Genomic DNA, 16,893 nt, shown 5'->3' with positions numbered 1-16,893 from the left:
GGCCTGATTGTAATATCAGATAAGGTCAGATCGGGTCTCTGATTGGCTTACGAGTCGTGAATTGGGTTCTTTAAGTGAACAATCACTGAAGAGGTTTGAGATTAGTTAAAATGGTAAACTTATGACCAAATAGATATGGACGAAAATACCTACAGATCGAAACAATCGCAAGTAGTTCTTTTTCGATAGTTAACTACTTAACTTTTGCGGGGTTAAGTTTACGAGAGGCATAACAGATGAGATGGTTTTTCTATGACAGGATGGCTCAGGTTACGTAATTCGAGGCGTCTGTAGTCATTTCGAAAGTTTTCGAGAAATCAGGGTATGCTAGGACCGGTGCCGAGGTTAAAATATTTTTACTGGTATTGAATTTTCTATTGAAAACTCCATTTTTTCGTTTTTCTTCAGACATTTGTTTAAGGGCTTAGTGAGTTTTGCAAAATTCTTAATATATTTTTGATAGTACCCCACTAACCTTAAGAATAGGGAATTTTTGAATAGTTGCAATCTTTTTATTATTAAGCTTGATTCCGTCATGGGTAACAACATGGCCTAAAAACGCCACTTCTTTGCATAAAAACTCGCACTTATCTACCTGAATCTTTAGATTGTCCTTAATTTTGAAAAAACTAATTTTAAGTTTTGGATATGTTGCTGCAATCCTGAACTAAACATGATTATGTAATCCATATAGACCATGCAAATTTTGTTTTGCAGATCTTTTAGGGATTCGTCCATAGCTCCTGAAATGTTGCGGGCCCGTTTTTCAAACTCAAAAGGCGTTCTTAAATACTGTACCGTTATTTAAGGAAAATTTAGTTTTTTTAATTGAGTTTTTTTTCTGTCTTAATTTGATGAAATCCGTGCGAGATCAAAAGTGGAAGAATATTGAGCTCTAGGTAATCGGCCTAGAATGTCATTAATTGGGTATATATCGTCGATCATTTTAGAGTTTTATATTTCTTTAGGTTTATATTTCGTTAGGTTTCTATAATCACAAACAATTCACACGGTTTTTTCAGAGGCGTCCTGTTTTTTTCGGTACAATCCATATAGGGCTTGACCAGGGACTACTTGATGATCTAATTATACCTTTGTCTAACATTTCACTTATTTGACATTGCACTTCCTCTTTCTGCACATATGGATAACGATGAGATTTCATGTAAACCGGATTGTTGTCAGTGCTTTTTTTCATGATGCACTTTTGAAGTAAATGAGAGCTGATCTTCCAGTTTTAGGAATAAATCTGAGAATTCGTTAAATAAATTAAATAAGAGTAATAATATAAATAAATAAATTAAATTTGTTTAATATGAATTAAATTTTATTCATAGTTTTGATGCGAAATTTTTGTTTGGTTTTGAAAATTTGAGACCGGATTTTTGGAATGGTCGATAAAAAATATTTCAAACTGATTTTCTGCAAATAATTCTACAGGTAAAGGCCGAGACATAGTCAAAGAGATTGTTTGAATAGTATGGTTTTGAAACAGCATGAAAAAACATCAATTTTGACAGGAGCGAAACATTTTCTGCAAAATTTGAGGAAAATAAAAATTGTTCCACATTACAGGATTTATCCGTAAAAAATATCTACTGGGATCTTTTTCACAATTTTTTCATAAGGGTTAATTGAAAATGAGAATTTGGAATCGTTTGGTTGTCTGTACTTAAAGAATATTTCTAATGTGGATCTTACTAATTCTTGCCTTGAAAAATCAATATTTAGACCTAGGTTTTTTATGTCATTAAAAAACCTAGAACATCATCGAAAAAATCGTGAAAGTCAAACAAAACAAAGGAAATTTTATTTTTTAGACCAAGTTCTACAAACAGTTGAAAAGAGGCTTGACCTTTAGTTTCTTGACTGCCGACAGCTATTCCAATAACATTATTTGTGTGATATATACAGTGTGGATAAAACTTTTCTGCTAATGCAGGGTGAAAAATTGATTAACTACCTGTGTCAATTAAGATTTTCATTTTAAGTTTTGGATTTCAATGTAGGGTAAAGAATTACAGAAGGAATAGTTGATTTCTATAATTTTTTTATGTTTTCGAGGCTTGGACTTTTTGGCTTGGCGTTTTCCAAAGCAAGCTTAAAAGTTTTTCCTGTATCTTCAATTTGAGAGAAATTTTGTACGTACTCGTCGAAAACATTTGTAAAAGTTTCATCAAAATATGGATAGTTATTTTCAAAAACGTAAGAAGAATCTGCTTCCTCCAATTTTCTGGAAATTCATAATTATATAGCTCTTGTGCTATAAAGTTAGGTTTTTGTGTATTGTAGTTTCTAAATATATTGTTAAGAGTTATTAAATTGTCTAGAATTATAAGAAGAATTTCTTCTAGTCATTAACATTGGAGTAGGCTTTGGAAGATGGTTTTCTGGCATTTGATTTGGTCGAAATATGTTTCTTGGACCACCAAATACTTCTTTATTTGTGGGGAATCTTTGAGGTGCCAATTATCTGGCTTGAATACACAGGTTGAGATGGCCACTGATATTTTGGAGTGAAATTTTCTAAAACATTATTTTGAACTTGCATTGGTTGATAAGAATACATATTTGGGTAAGGGCTGATCTGAAATTGGGTTGATGAATCTTGTACTGTAGTTGGTGTGATAGTGTTTGGTGAGTCTTTGGCTAGTGTGTTTTGGGTTCATAAAAATCACCGTATAATTTTTTTAAATTTTCATAATGTCGAACAAAAGCTATTGCATCTTCAGTGCTACTAGGTTTTTTAAGATACATATTATTTTTTAGATTATCACTGCATCCAGTAATAAATGTATTCAACGCGGTTTTATTATAATGTTCAATTTGACAAGTTTTTTCCAAAAGAGTGAAATGTCATTACTAATACGTTGAATACTACTGTAACCTATTTCCAAAATCATTTAAATTTTTATTTTTATTGGGACGGACTCTAGTTAACGCTTGTACTAAGCAATCAATATCCCTTCTATCAGAAAAACACTAAATTAAAGCATTTTTTAACTTAGCCCAATTATCTAATTCTACTCTCCGTCCTACCATTATTTCGGCTTTTCCTGAATACCTTCAAAAATATGATTATTTTACTGAGCATCATTTAATGATCTATAACAACTAATTAGATCATCACATCTTAAAATAAATTTATTAAGGTTATTAGCATCGCCATTAAACGGTTTAATGTTTGCAACACGAGATTCAAACATTACAAACTTAAAATCAGGCATCGTTATGTTATTTAATGTACTCTACTCTGAATTATAAATATTAGGTAGGCTATTTAAAAGCTATTCGGTAAAAACTCTAAACTCAACCATAAATTTTCTGATTTAAAAGAAAATTAATAAAACAAAATGTTTTCTTTTTGCCAGAAAAAACCGGAAAAAGAGAAGGAAAAAGTTATTGTGATCAAAACACTGACTTAAAAGTTAAGTGTGTTAGCAATACACATCAATAAAACTAAATTTGTGTTTACGATACACAGAGCTAAAATTTCAGAAATGTATGTTCGATTAACAGACCTAAAATTAAAATTTTGCGTTCGATACACAGAGCTAAAATTATTCCTATAGAAGTCCTCAAACAAAGGGTTCAAAAAGGGACAGAAAGGAGAACCTTGGCACTTACCGAAGTTTTTTATCTGGATATCCAATCCTCTTCCGATTCCTACTGCTCGTTGATCTTCAATTGCGTGGTTACGTTTTCTGGCTTGTTCAAAGGTTCTGGGTAGTGCTGAATAGTTGAGACCTCAAGTGGACAGAAATTGTCCGCACTATCGTACCGATTGCGCCAAATACGGTTAATGACCGAAACAACTTCTTCTTAAAAAAAGTTATTTTATTGGAAGAAGTATACAAAGAACGGATTTACAACTAACAGATACAATGAACAAGCAAAATTGCTAAAACTAGGGAATTTACATGTATTTATAGGTTCTGTAATCTACGTATTATCTGCTGATTTGATGATTTCTGTGGGAACAGTGGAAATGGGCTTCCGAGGAATGGCAGTGCTGCGCAGATAATCCCCATAAACGTAGCCACATAATTTGCAAGATTGCTACATTATTGCTGTTTAAAGGGGTTTTTAAGCCTAAGTCGTCGGGTGACGGAAACCCTCGATGAGTGTAGAATTTTTAATTACGCACATGTTGCAGACTATTAAACTTTTTGTACGACTATCAATTAAGCTTTGTTTCAATATTTTATTTCAATCTAAATGTACTTTTTCCATTCGAAATACTCCAGTTCATATTTGAATGATAATCATGATTATTAAATGGCGCCATGGCATAAAAATAAGAACGGGATACATTATTTGCTTGGATGGTTTATTTTTTTCAGATCTAGTGACCTTAATTCATATTTTGAAGTACGATTTAATGCGATGGCGTGACAGTTACTCATTCCGAAATAAGGGCGAGAATAAACATTCTTGCACTGATTACGAAAGTAAGCTATTTCTTTATCAAAGATTATTATCGGAATAAATATATTTCCCAACAGTCTTTAATCCTTGGTCTGATGATCTGACAAGTTATATATTTGCAAAAATAATATTAAAAAAATATCTAATATTTAGTTTAACCATTTTCTGTTATATCAGAATAAGGAAGTTTGTATGTGAGACGGTTGCTCGCACCCTGTGTTGTATGAGGAAATCTATTTTTAAGTAAAATGCATTTATTGCTCTATTAAGGCAGAATTATAATTATTGGAATCGTTCACTAAATTTTTACCTCCTTAAATAAATCCAGATCATACGTGTTATCGTCATCTGCAAAATAGAACACTCCATCATAAGCATTCTTCCTGATCCATTCAAGTCCCTTATTTCTATTTGAAACGCCCCTTGGTCTTGGCCCTTTTGTTTTGTTCCTGTATTGTGCTGGCATGGGTGCTTCAAGTATAAAGATATTTTGTTAAGAAGAAATAACGTTATTTTCCGTAAACTATGCAAAGGTATGAATCAAAAATAGCAAATCCCATGGTATTAATAAAGTCATTTATTACCTTTACTTTTTGACCCTATTGATTTAAAGAAAATATATTTTTGGGATATTAATTACAAAGTACTACTATTAGCAATTAAGAGAACATTAGATACTACAGATTTACGCCTCGTTTTAAGCGGTACATATATATGTAGGCCTAAAAATGATAGACTTTTTCGTAAGAAGTAGTATAGTTTATTGGGGTGAAGTTATAAGTTACCTGCAGGTAATAAGGCCTGTCGGGTAATAAGGCCTATATTCAAAAAAACCGCTTTAAATTAATTGCAAATCGATTGCGTTGGGTCCGCGTCTCCTATTGGTCCATTTACAAAGGATATTCGAACGGACTACCCGCGTTCCTCGCTTTCGGGCGTCAGTAAGTTCCAACAAGTTGTGTCGACGGGTCGCCGCGTGTGATTTTATAAGGATACAACGAACAAAAACGTAAGTATTTTTAGTATTTATAATTGTATTTTTAATTTATAACTGCAGATATTTTGGTTAGACTTTATATTTTGTGATTTCAATAGTTTATTAGATTAAATTTAGACATAATTTAAATAAATTTACATAGTATTTCGTCATGGATGGGTAATAAGGCCTATAAAAATAAGCTATAGGCCTTATTATCCTCATGACAAATTAATGTTGTTATTAACATATTATTAAACTTCTAAACTATTCTTGTTTTATTTTCAGTGATTTTTAACATCATGCCTCCTTAGGGCACCGTGCGAGGAGGATTTAATATCAGCAGTTCGATCTGTTCAACGCGGTACTCTGAGTATATATGGGGCTGCGGCAAGGTTTAATACTCCCAGAAGAACCATTAGAAATCATGTTCAGAATGGAATCCTAATAAAAAGACTAGGTCGTAAATCTATTTTAAAAGAAGAACAAGAAGCTGATCTCGTTAAAAGAATAATAAGATTTAGTGAAATAGGTCTACCTGTGACTCCACTGATCCTTCGTCAATTGGTATTCTGCGAAGATAATAAAATTGCTCATCAATTTAATACAATTTCAAAACTTGCTGGTAAAGACTGGCTAAAGGCTTTTATGAAGAGAAATCCTGTAATTTCTAAAAGAAAAGCACAGTTTATGAATCCAGCTAGGGCTCAAAAAATTAATAAATTTATAGTTGATGATCATTTTTCAAAAATAGGGAAAATGTATGATGATCTTGATATAATTAATCACCCTGAAAGACTTTATATTATGGATGAAAAAGGATGCCGCTTGACTATTCACCACCAGCCAACCGTTTTAGCTAAGAAAGGGGTAAAACGTGTTCGCTTTCAATCGTCAGAATATGCAGAGATGTGTCAATGCCCTTGGAATACCAATACCTCCTATGATTATTTTTAAAGGAAAGAGGTGAAAGCCAGAATTACATGATAATTTGCCACCAGGAACTCTTGTGGAAAAATCAAGTAAAGGCTACATGACTAACGAACTTTTTAAAGAATTCCTCAAGCACTTTGCCCGATACAAAAGTCAAGGAAGGTGCCTCTTAGTTTTTGATGGTGCAGCTTGTCATCTTGATTTGTCACTTGTTGATGTTGGAGACTCACTTGATATAGATCTCTACTGTTTGCCATCGAATACAACACATGAGCTTCAACCGCTCGACAAATCTGTATATCGTTCATTTGAGCATCATTGGGATAATGAGGTATTATTATTCTTGGATCAGAATCCTACCAAAAAGCTGACCAAATCACGTTTTAACATCATACTTTCAAATGTTTAGTCTAAATACATGACACATAGTAACATTTTAAATGGTTTTAAGGCTACTGGTCTGTTTCCATTAAATCCCGAGGCAATTCCAGAAACAGCATTTGCTCCTTCAATTCTCTCAGACGTACCGGCACCGGATGATACCAACAAAGAAAATAGGCGTCCACCTGAATCTCCTCAACCTGGTCCATCTGGAATGGCATCCAACAAATCTGGCAAATTATCCTATTTCAATGTTTACTCTTCTGACTCGAATTGGACTGATGACCATATCCCTCTTGCTGAATTAAAGAGATGAACTTCACAAGAGATGAAGTCACTTCTTTTAATGAGCTTTTGCCCACACCAGTAAAAACTAATGAAAAACCTAAAAAAAATCGAAAAAAAGCTCTAAACTACAAAGGAACTCCAGTCACTAGAGATCTTTTTACCGAGGAGAACAAAAGTCGTGCCAAATTGAATAAAGATATTGAAAGCTCCAGGGAAAAGTTAAGTACCGAATGGTATTGCCATGTATGTGAGGAAGACAGGCAGGCCGATATGAGGCAGTGCAGCAAATGTCTTAAATGGTACCATGAGGAATGTGTTGGCTTAACAGTCAATGACATGGATGATTTTGAGTGTCCCGATGGCTGCTAAACTTCGCCCAATTAACGAGTTGTGCCATTTTTATGTATTTTTCTTAATATTTATTTTTTGTTTTCTAGTTTTTTTAGAGATTATTTTTTTAAGTTTGTTAAAATTAATATAACCTTATAAGCAGTTTGGTGTATTAAACTAAATATTAACATTACAGTCTTTCACTTTATTCAATTTTTTTCTTAGCTAGGCCTTATTCCCCTCAAGTACCTTATGCCAGAGTTTGGTAAACTCCTTAAAATACCGATATTCCAAATAAAATCTACAGAGTTTTGCGGTTTTTTCAAATATATTGTATGGTTTTATATTTCAGATGTATTTAAAAGATCGAACAGTTTCAAGAAAAAAACCCTCTGTTACAATTTAAAAAAATCTAAAAATTAACTTTTTATGGACAGAGCATACAGGGGATTATTTAAAAACTTGAAATGGTCATATATTAGGAATGAAAAAAAAAACTGAATAAAAAAGGCTGAAAACAGTTTTTATAAAACAAAGGGGGCACAAAAAAGCATATTATCTCACCCTTATCTGCAGCGTCTTAGATGGGGTGAGATATTAGTAGACGAAACAGCACAAATTGAAATTCTGGATCAATTTGAAATGAATTCAATTCGTCAAGCAGTTGTACCAACTGGATTCTATCGTTAATCAATAAAGTTTTATCCGTATAAACTGCAACTACTGCAAAAAGTTGGTGACAAGGACCCGGACAGAAGAATCCAGTTTTGTGAAATAATAACACATAGAATTACGGCAGAACCTCGACTAGTTAAAAATATTTGCTGTAGTGATGAGTGTACCTTTTATTTAAATATGCATATTTAGAAGAAAAACTGTCTTGAATGGAATGACGAGAACCCATACGTATTTAGAGATGTTTGGGCTGGTATATTGGGGTATTATCAGCCTAATATTTATACCAGGAAATTTAAATGGCGATATATATGCCAAAATGCTACAGAGGTCTATTGAACCAGTAATCGTGAGGGAATTATAAAATCAGTGGGACATACACAGAGATTTATCTTTAGAAGAATGCTTACTATAATTCCGACAGGATGGAGAACAGCAAGGAAATAGTTGCATGATCCTAACGAGTGGAAGAAGAGGTCCTATTGAATGACCACCTAGATCCCCGGACCCAACACTCTTGACTTATTTTTGTAGGGTCACCTAAAATCTGTCGGTTTTAAAACGCAACTTTAGTCACTAAAGCAACTTCAGCATAAAACAGTCCAGGAATACCGTGCTATATCCAGAGAAACATTTGTAAGTATACATGAAGAATTTAAAAGAAGGCTTCATTAATGTCTTCAAAATAACGGAAGTAGTATAAATTTCAAAATAGTGTTTTTATTTTTTGTTTTCCTTGTTTAACAGAGAAGAATATGCTGAAATGTAGCGTTCTATGGTATCAATGAAAAACATTTTTCAAAATCAATTTTCTATTTAGGATTTCAGGAGTGTATCTCACCCTGCCCAAGAGGTTGCATAAGTAATAATAAGGTGTTCATTTTATAGAAAGTATTTTCAGCGTTTTTTTTTCAGTTTTTCGTTCCTTATATATGGCCATTTCCAGTTTTTTATTTGCCAGTCTGTATATAATACACATTGTGAATCATCTTAATAATATAATATTCTATGAAATGAGTTACAGTTTTTGGCGTCTCCGTAGGCTTAAGCCGTAACTCTTTCTGGTTGGTAGAGTAAAGAATTATAGGTGCTGCTAGTACATTTCATGAATTTTGAAAATATTTTATCAATTTCAGATTCTGTATATTTAAATATAGCATTTTGGTAAATACCAGGTACCAAGATGTCATAGTTTCAGTTAGATCGATATCAAGAGAGCGCCTTTTAATAGAACATGGATAGTCCTTTGATTATGTTCGTTAATTATGATAGGATGACTTATTTTGTGTTCCAATAGATTTTAATGTTTTTATTTTCATTTATTTATTAGTAAGATTTAGTAAATATATTTTGGAGAACCCCTCTTTATTTTCCTGAATAAATATACAAGATGTTACAAAATTGGGTGCAAATATTTTAAGAGTGTATTGCTGGAGTAAAAATAGGACTTTTTTTTATACAGGGTGATTCAAAAGTAAGCGGCATCCTTTCAGGGGCGTAATCCTTGTATGAAAATAAGGCAAAAAGTTCATATTAATATGGGTTCGAAATTGCTTCCTAAGGGAGCTACGCCCCTTTGAATAGGACCCCTTGAAGACAATTTTTTCTCTATAACTTTAAAACCCTTTAGAATTTAATTTTGAAAATTGGTATACTGCATAAACATTTCGTTGTGAATAAGATTCTAAATTCAAATTTTTTAAATTTTATTCAGGTGCGTCACATGCGGGGGTTGGTAAGGGTAAAACATCCCTTTTTCTTTTACTCTTTAGGTTATTGTGATTTTGTTTGAAAATTATAAAATTGTAGAGTCTTATACGTAAAAAAGGTACTCTTAGTTCAATTCGATAGAGCGTACCATTTACGAGAAAATCGACTTTGAACGTTTTCTGATTGCGTATGTTTAATACATAATAAAATTACTGGATACGCATTTAAAACGAAGTTGGCGGTTGTTTTTTGGTTTTTGGCATTTAAATGACTGATAAATGTCATTGTAAAATACAATTTACTTTGTCAAAGTAAAATTAGTTTCATAGAGTGTTTTACAAATTACTATTTATTATTAATAAGAAGGGCATTGCCTTTGTTGAGTTTGGTACTTTTGTGTTTCTAAGTTTATTCAAACATGGATTTTACGTATCAAGAACAAGCTGATATTCACATTATGTTTGGAAATGCATTTGGTAATTGTGTTGAAGCAAGGTGATTGTATCATGAGGCATTTCCTAATCGACGAGTGCCACACCGTACGGTTTTCGCAAGAGTAGATCGTAATTTAAGGGAAACAGGTAAATTGAAAAATGCGAGTAATATCGCATAATATCTACTTAAATTTTGCTTAAGGAACATTTCAAAGACAGGCAGTTGTTGGGCGACCAAGAAATGCCAGAACCCTAACATTAGAAGAACGCGTGCTAGATCGTATTGAAGAAGATCCATCTTTGAGCACTCGCATCATCGCAAATCAAGAAGGGTCCTCTCAGTCAACCGTATGGAGAATTTTGCACGATATGTTACTCTACTCTTATCATATTCAACGGGTTCAGGCTTTGGAAGAGCGAGATTTCCTTCCTCGTGTACACTTCTGTAATTGGCTAGAAGAAAACCGCATTGCTTTTAAAAATTTTGAGAAGAAAATTTTATTTACTGACGAGGCCGGCTTCACAAGAAACGGAATTTTCAATTTCCACAACAACCACCTATGGACGGATGAGAATCCCCATGCTACGGTACAGAGGGCACATCAGCAGCAGTTTAGTTTAAATGTGTGGGCGGGAATAATCGATGGGCATTTAAAAGGACCTGTATTTATGCCGCAACGACTTAATGGACAAATTTACACAATTTTTTTACAGAATGAATTACCACAAATATTAGAAAATCTACCACTTCAATTACGAGCACAAATGTGGTTTATGCACGATGGTGCTCCCCCACATTTTAGCATTCTCGCTAGAGAACATTTAAATAATGCCTATCAAAACCGTTGGATAGGTCGTGGGGGTCCATGGCCAGTGCCATGGCCACCACGGTCTCCTGACCTAAACCCCCTTGATTTTTATTTATGGGAACACCTAAAACAACTAGTTTATTCCCGCCCTATACCCAATATTGATGTTCTCAGGTAAAGAATAGAGGAAGGATTTCAGACAATTAAAACCAATCCAAGAATTCTACCACGTGTGCACCATAATCTAATAAAAAGATGAAGAGCTTGCCGTGACGCGAATGGTAATAATTTTGAACACTTTCTATAAAGTGTTAAATAAAATGTGAGTAAAAAGTGTCTTTTTTGTCGATCGTAATGCGAATTAATTTTCATCAATAAACATACGCAATCAGAACATTTTCAAAGTCGCTTTTCTCGTAAATGGTACGCTCTATCGAATTGAACTAAGAGTACCTTTTTTACGTATAAGACTCTAAAATTTTATAATTGTCAAACAAAATCACAATAACCAAAAGAGTAAAAGAAAAAGGGATGTTTTTACCCTTACCAACCGCCGCATGTGACGCACCTGAATAAAATTTAAAAAATTTGAATTTAGAATCTTATTCACAACGAAATGTTTATGCAGTACACCAATTTTCAAAATTTAATTCTAAAGGGTTTTAAAGTTATAGAGAAAAAATTGTCTTCAAGGGGTCCTATTCAAAGGGGCGTAGCTCCCTTAGAAAGCAATTTCGAACCCATATTAATATGAACTTTTTTCCTTATTTTCATACAAGGATTACGCCCCTGAAAGGATGCCGCTTACTTTTGAATCACCCTTTATAAACATATCTCCTAAAATGCACTTTCTCAGAGCTACAGCCCACACAAATTGCTTGAAGAAAATAGATTATTTGAAACACTAACTATAGTTATGTTTTAAATCTTTTGAAAATTTGCAAGTCTCGGATTTTTTGGGTTCTCTTGATATTTTTCGCTCCAAAAATGGTCAAAACTCAGATTCAGGAAAGCTTGCCCTTATGATAATCTACATCTTATGTTACCGATAAGAATTTTGAAAATCTGGAACACCGTCTAGTTAGCCACGAAGAAATCTAAAATTATCGTTTCTTGCATTGTTTCGATACACGTAATTTGATTTGACAAAAATCACAGTCTACTTCGTTTGATGGTCACAGCCTACTTCGTTTTTTCTAATTTGATAGTTTGATCGTGTTTAATAATTTTTCTGTTTCGTTTACCAGCCATTTTTTGAAAAACGGTTAATTATTCGAATTTAGTTATTAGTATCGAAAAAATGCAAAAAACAAAAATCTAAGACTTTTTATGGCTACCAAAATAATGTTTAAATTTATTATTGCAAACATAAGATAGGGGCCATCAGAAGGGTAAGTCCTCCTAAATCCTTCCCTAAAATTATATTTACACCATTTTTGTCACAGAAAATGAAAAGAGCACTCTTCCAAATTTTCAGGACATTTGACACATAACTGTAGTCACGGTTCGCAAATTGTGCGCGGGTTGTACCTCTGAAAAAAAGTCTTATTTTAACCCCAACAATACGCTCTTAAAATATTTGCACCAATTTTGTATCACTCTGTTTATAAAGCCGTGATATTTTATCCATGGCTTTTAGTGTTAAGTTACCTTAACAAATCACAAAGTATTAACATGATGAATGAAACTTACCAACCATATAATAATACTTAATCCCAGACTTCTGTAAAATCTCTTGAACAAAATTGTTAATCATGAAGGCATCCTCTATAACTAACCATATCACATTTGGTACTAACATAAGAGTATGAGACATGCGCGTAAGCTCGGCAAGCTGTTCTGGTCTCCGATACGTTGGAGTAATTATATAGAGATAAGGAAGATCAGAAGCATATTTGTTCGCTAAAGCTTCACACTAAAAAAAATGTTTTACACATCAAAATGTCAATTCAAACAAAATCTTGTTATTCCTTACCGGCATTTTTTTATCATAAGAGTATTCTTTTGTTGCGTAGGGTGTATAAATGTGAAATTGGACAAATAAAGTAGTTGCGCATATAAATACTATTAGGTAGAATTTTGTAGAAACCTTCATAATACTAGAAGCTACCTTTTCCTAAAAAAAATATGAATTTATTATTTATAGGTCAAAAAACAATCATTGGGGGCACAGCTTAAGCTGTATGCTACTGATTAAATAATACTTGGTAAGTGTTCAGTAGTATTTATGAAAATTGAATGTTAGTCAGCATACTAACTGGCAGTTTTTCTCGTAACATATTTTAATCTAATATTTAATGTGACATAATCATAAAACAAAATGTATAAACACATTTTAAGGATTGTAACATGATGAAAGTTATTTTTGTATTTCATAACTATATTTTCTTATAGAAGAATTTAGAACTAAAGTTCTCCTGAAAAAAATCAGCCGTGACTTATTTAAAACTGAGTCCTTATTACCGATGCCGATTGGATTGCCGAATCAGAAAATATTGTCAGTGTGGCATACTTAAACTTGTATTGTAAGTATACCATATATAAAGAACCAGTGCATACCCACCTGCGCGACAGTGCTGACCGCAAACGGCCGTTCGAAGAGCATCCCAATTGGGAGTGATACTTCGATACGCTCGTATTAAACGCCGTCTGTATTTATCAAATTTACCCTACTTCGATAAGTGAATTCATATTATTTAGTTTTAGGTAATTTAGTGAGTTCAGTTTTGAAAATATAACGTAGTGAGTTTGTTTCTTTTTTTCATTTTTATCTAACATCAGAATTTTTTCCCATAGACTAAAGAAAACATACCGTAAGTACTGAAATGCCGTATTTTGTTTTTTTTTTCTGTTTGTTTTTCTATTTTTCTTGTTTTAACGTTTTACGTAATATTGTTAATAATAAAATATGTATTAAATCAGATTAGTTTAAGGACTTTACAAGACAACTGGTTTTAAACTTAACTCTACAAAAATCTGCTCAAACGTCCTTAAGAGCTTTTTATTGGGATAGACGGCTCAACCCCTTTAATTCAAAGTTTGCTTAAAAAAGGAAGGTCCATTTGAAGTCATGGGTTCTACTGCTGAGGGACACTAAAACGCGTTGGAAACGACCACCATTACTAAAGCTGCTAAGGAGCAGCTAAGAAAATGACCGACTGATTAATCCCTCTCGTGAATATGACTGATTTGCTGGATATTCTAGATACCGAGAATGATAATGAACCGATCAACAATGAAACAAGGTTGGTAAAATAGTTGTAAGTATGTAAATGTTAAACATGTAAAATGCAAATGTTGGCATTGATAACACTTTATAGGATTATTAGTATGAATTTAATTAAGTATAAATTTATTTTGCTTAAAGTGTTGAATGTATGGACGCTTTGCACTATTGTTAATGTATAGGTGTTGAAAGCATGCACGCTAATATTAATGTATAAATGTGTATACAGTGCATCCCAAAAGTTGTCTTTCTTCAATGTCTAAATTCATTTAAAATTCAGGGGTGTGTTTGAAAAAAAAAAGCTCGGACCCGTCGAATTTATTTCAAGTTGCGCATTTTTGTACGTGCAAAGTTGCAATTTTGTAGCAAAGTTGCGGTTTTCACAATGGTAAAGTTAACGGAACGAGAAAAAATAGAAATTTTGTGCATATTCGATGAAATTTATCCTAATCGTCCTCCGATATGTCAAAAGGTGGTCAGTAGAATAGAGGCTAAATTTAGAAAATTCGGTCATGTTAGAGAACTGCCGAAATCTGGTCGTCCTGCTATATGCTCGAGATGAAAATTAACAACTTGACGCTTAGGGAAGAAAATCCATGCACTTCTCTGTCACAGATTGGAGCAAATTTACACATGGCGAAATCTATAGTTCACCGAATAGTTAAAAAGCACAAATATCACCCCTACAAAGTTATTTCTGTGCAAAAGTTATTTGATGACGATTTCGATAGGCGAAATGAGTTTTGTGAACGCTTACAAAATATGTGCAATCTAAATAATAATTTAGTAACAAATATTATTTTTTCCGATGAAGCCACGTTCTGTTTGAATGGTAGTGTGAACAGACAAAATTGTCAATATTCGGTAACAGAAAATCCGCATTGGATGATAGAGGTAAACGCCCAGTACCCTCAAAAACTAAATGTGTGGTGTGAAATAGTGCGCGGAAGAGTAATAGGTCCCTTTTTCTTTAAACACACTTTAACCGGACAAGTGTATCTCGATTTTCTCCAATTTAAATTAGTTCCAGCATTACTAGCTTTATTTCCAAATCCATTGGACCCAGACTATCCTGACGAAGAACTAGTTTTCCAGCAGGATGGCGCTCCTCCGCACTATGCTGCCACTGTGCGTACATTTTTGGATGAAACCTTTCCCAATCAGTGGATAGGAAGGAGAGGACTCATCGAATGGCCTGCTAGGTCGCCTGGCCTAACACCAATGGACTTTTTTTTGTGGGGATACCTCAAGTCGAAGGTATTTGTTAATAGGCCAAATAATCTAGTCGAGTTGAAAAGAGAATTTGCAGAGAAGTGCGCGCCATAACTCCGAAAATGATTGAAAATGTGTAACGAGACTTTATTGATCGCCTTGGATATTGTCAAGCCGTGAATGGCAACCATTTTGAACATTTAACTTAATTTTTGTTCTTTTTTATTTATTACATAAATCGTCTTTTTTTCGATAACTGTTGACTTTAGGTATAGAACATGATGCATGAAACATACGTAGAATTCCATGCGAAATTCAAAGATGAAAAAAAGTTGCTTTCATTTGAAAAAACGAAGTTGATGGTCGTAATTTATTTTTGAGCAACCCTGCATATACAAACTTCACGCACAAAAATGCGCAACTTGAAATAAAAATCGACGGGTCCGAGCGTTATTTTTTTCGAACACACCCCTGAATTTTAAATGAATTTAGACATAACTTTTGGGATGCACTGTATATGTGTATAACGACTAAAAGTTAAAAATGGGTTACTATTGTATCAACATTTTTTTTCTTCTTTTCTCACATTTACTGAAGGCAATATTCTGTAAGCAGATTCGCAAAGGTGGGCTTTGAGAACGAAGCCTGTGTCAGAATTGGCCTTGTTAGAAACCAATATATAATTTATTTTATTTTCAATAAATTCTAATATTCATTATTATTGTTTATTAAATTCTAATTTCATTCATTATTGATAACATCGGTTTACTTATTTTAGATAAAAATTCCTTTTTCCAAAGAATCAGCGCATACCCACCTTAAAAATGTGGACCGCAAGCGGTCGTAAGAGGATCACCCCACTTAGGAATCATACCTCGATACGCTCATATTAAACGCCGTCTGTGTTTATCAAATGTACCCTATTTCGATAAGTGATTAATATTATTATTTATTTATTATTAATTATAAATAAATTATATTATTGAGTTTTAAATAATTTAGTGATTTAAGTTTTGAAAATTTACTGTAGTGAGTTGGTTTCTTTTTTCATTTTTATCTGACACTAGCATTTTACATATTTTTTTGGGTATGATAATAATTATTTACTTGATTCATCTATATTTTTGAAATTATATTTATTCAATTTCATGAAATTTATAGTTCACTAAAAATATAAATATAAGGTAGATTCACTAAAAATATTATTATAGAGGAACGTTAGATCTAATTGTATTAAAATTAAAATTGTTTAGAAATTTAGTTTAAAACAACGAACACTTCTTATCTTAATAAAAATACTCTTCAGTCACAACTTAAAGTTTTACGAAAAATATACTATATCTTAAATTATAAATTACTAAATTTTCACAAGAATTTACTAACGGCAAAGATATTACTCTAATTGTAGCTTGTGACTATATTTTAAATATTGCCCTTTTCCTTGCATTAATTAAAAATTTACAGTGACGCATATTACAAATATTCAGCGAT

General features: G+C 32.9%; 1 protein-coding gene across 3 annotated transcripts in view; it reads right to left on the bottom strand.

The window, feature by feature from the left end:
• The window catches only part of LOC126748334 (galactosylgalactosylxylosylprotein 3-beta-glucuronosyltransferase P), a 49,382-nt gene that overhangs the window by 11,657 nt on the left and 20,832 nt on the right, over positions 1 to 16,893 (bottom strand). For all 3 annotated transcript variants that reach the window (XM_050457490.1, XM_050457489.1, XM_050457488.1), the window contains 3 exons: positions 12,940 to 13,080; positions 12,657 to 12,879; positions 4,739 to 4,899 (listed from right to left, as the gene is read on the bottom strand). In XM_050457490.1, coding sequence (XP_050313447.1) covers positions 4,739 to 4,899; positions 12,657 to 12,879; positions 12,940 to 13,059 — 504 coding nt within the window. In that variant the 5' untranslated portion in view covers positions 13,060 to 13,080. The remainder of the gene's footprint in view (positions 1 to 4,738; positions 4,900 to 12,656; positions 12,880 to 12,939; positions 13,081 to 16,893) is intronic.

Source organism: Anthonomus grandis, chromosome 22 (genome assembly GCF_022605725.1).
Source record: "Anthonomus grandis grandis chromosome 22, icAntGran1.3, whole genome shotgun sequence".
Taxonomy (NCBI): domain Eukaryota; kingdom Metazoa; phylum Arthropoda; class Insecta; order Coleoptera; family Curculionidae; genus Anthonomus; species Anthonomus grandis.
The sequence above is the reverse complement of the archived record's forward strand: the minus strand, read 5'-3'. Positions and strand labels throughout refer to the sequence as shown.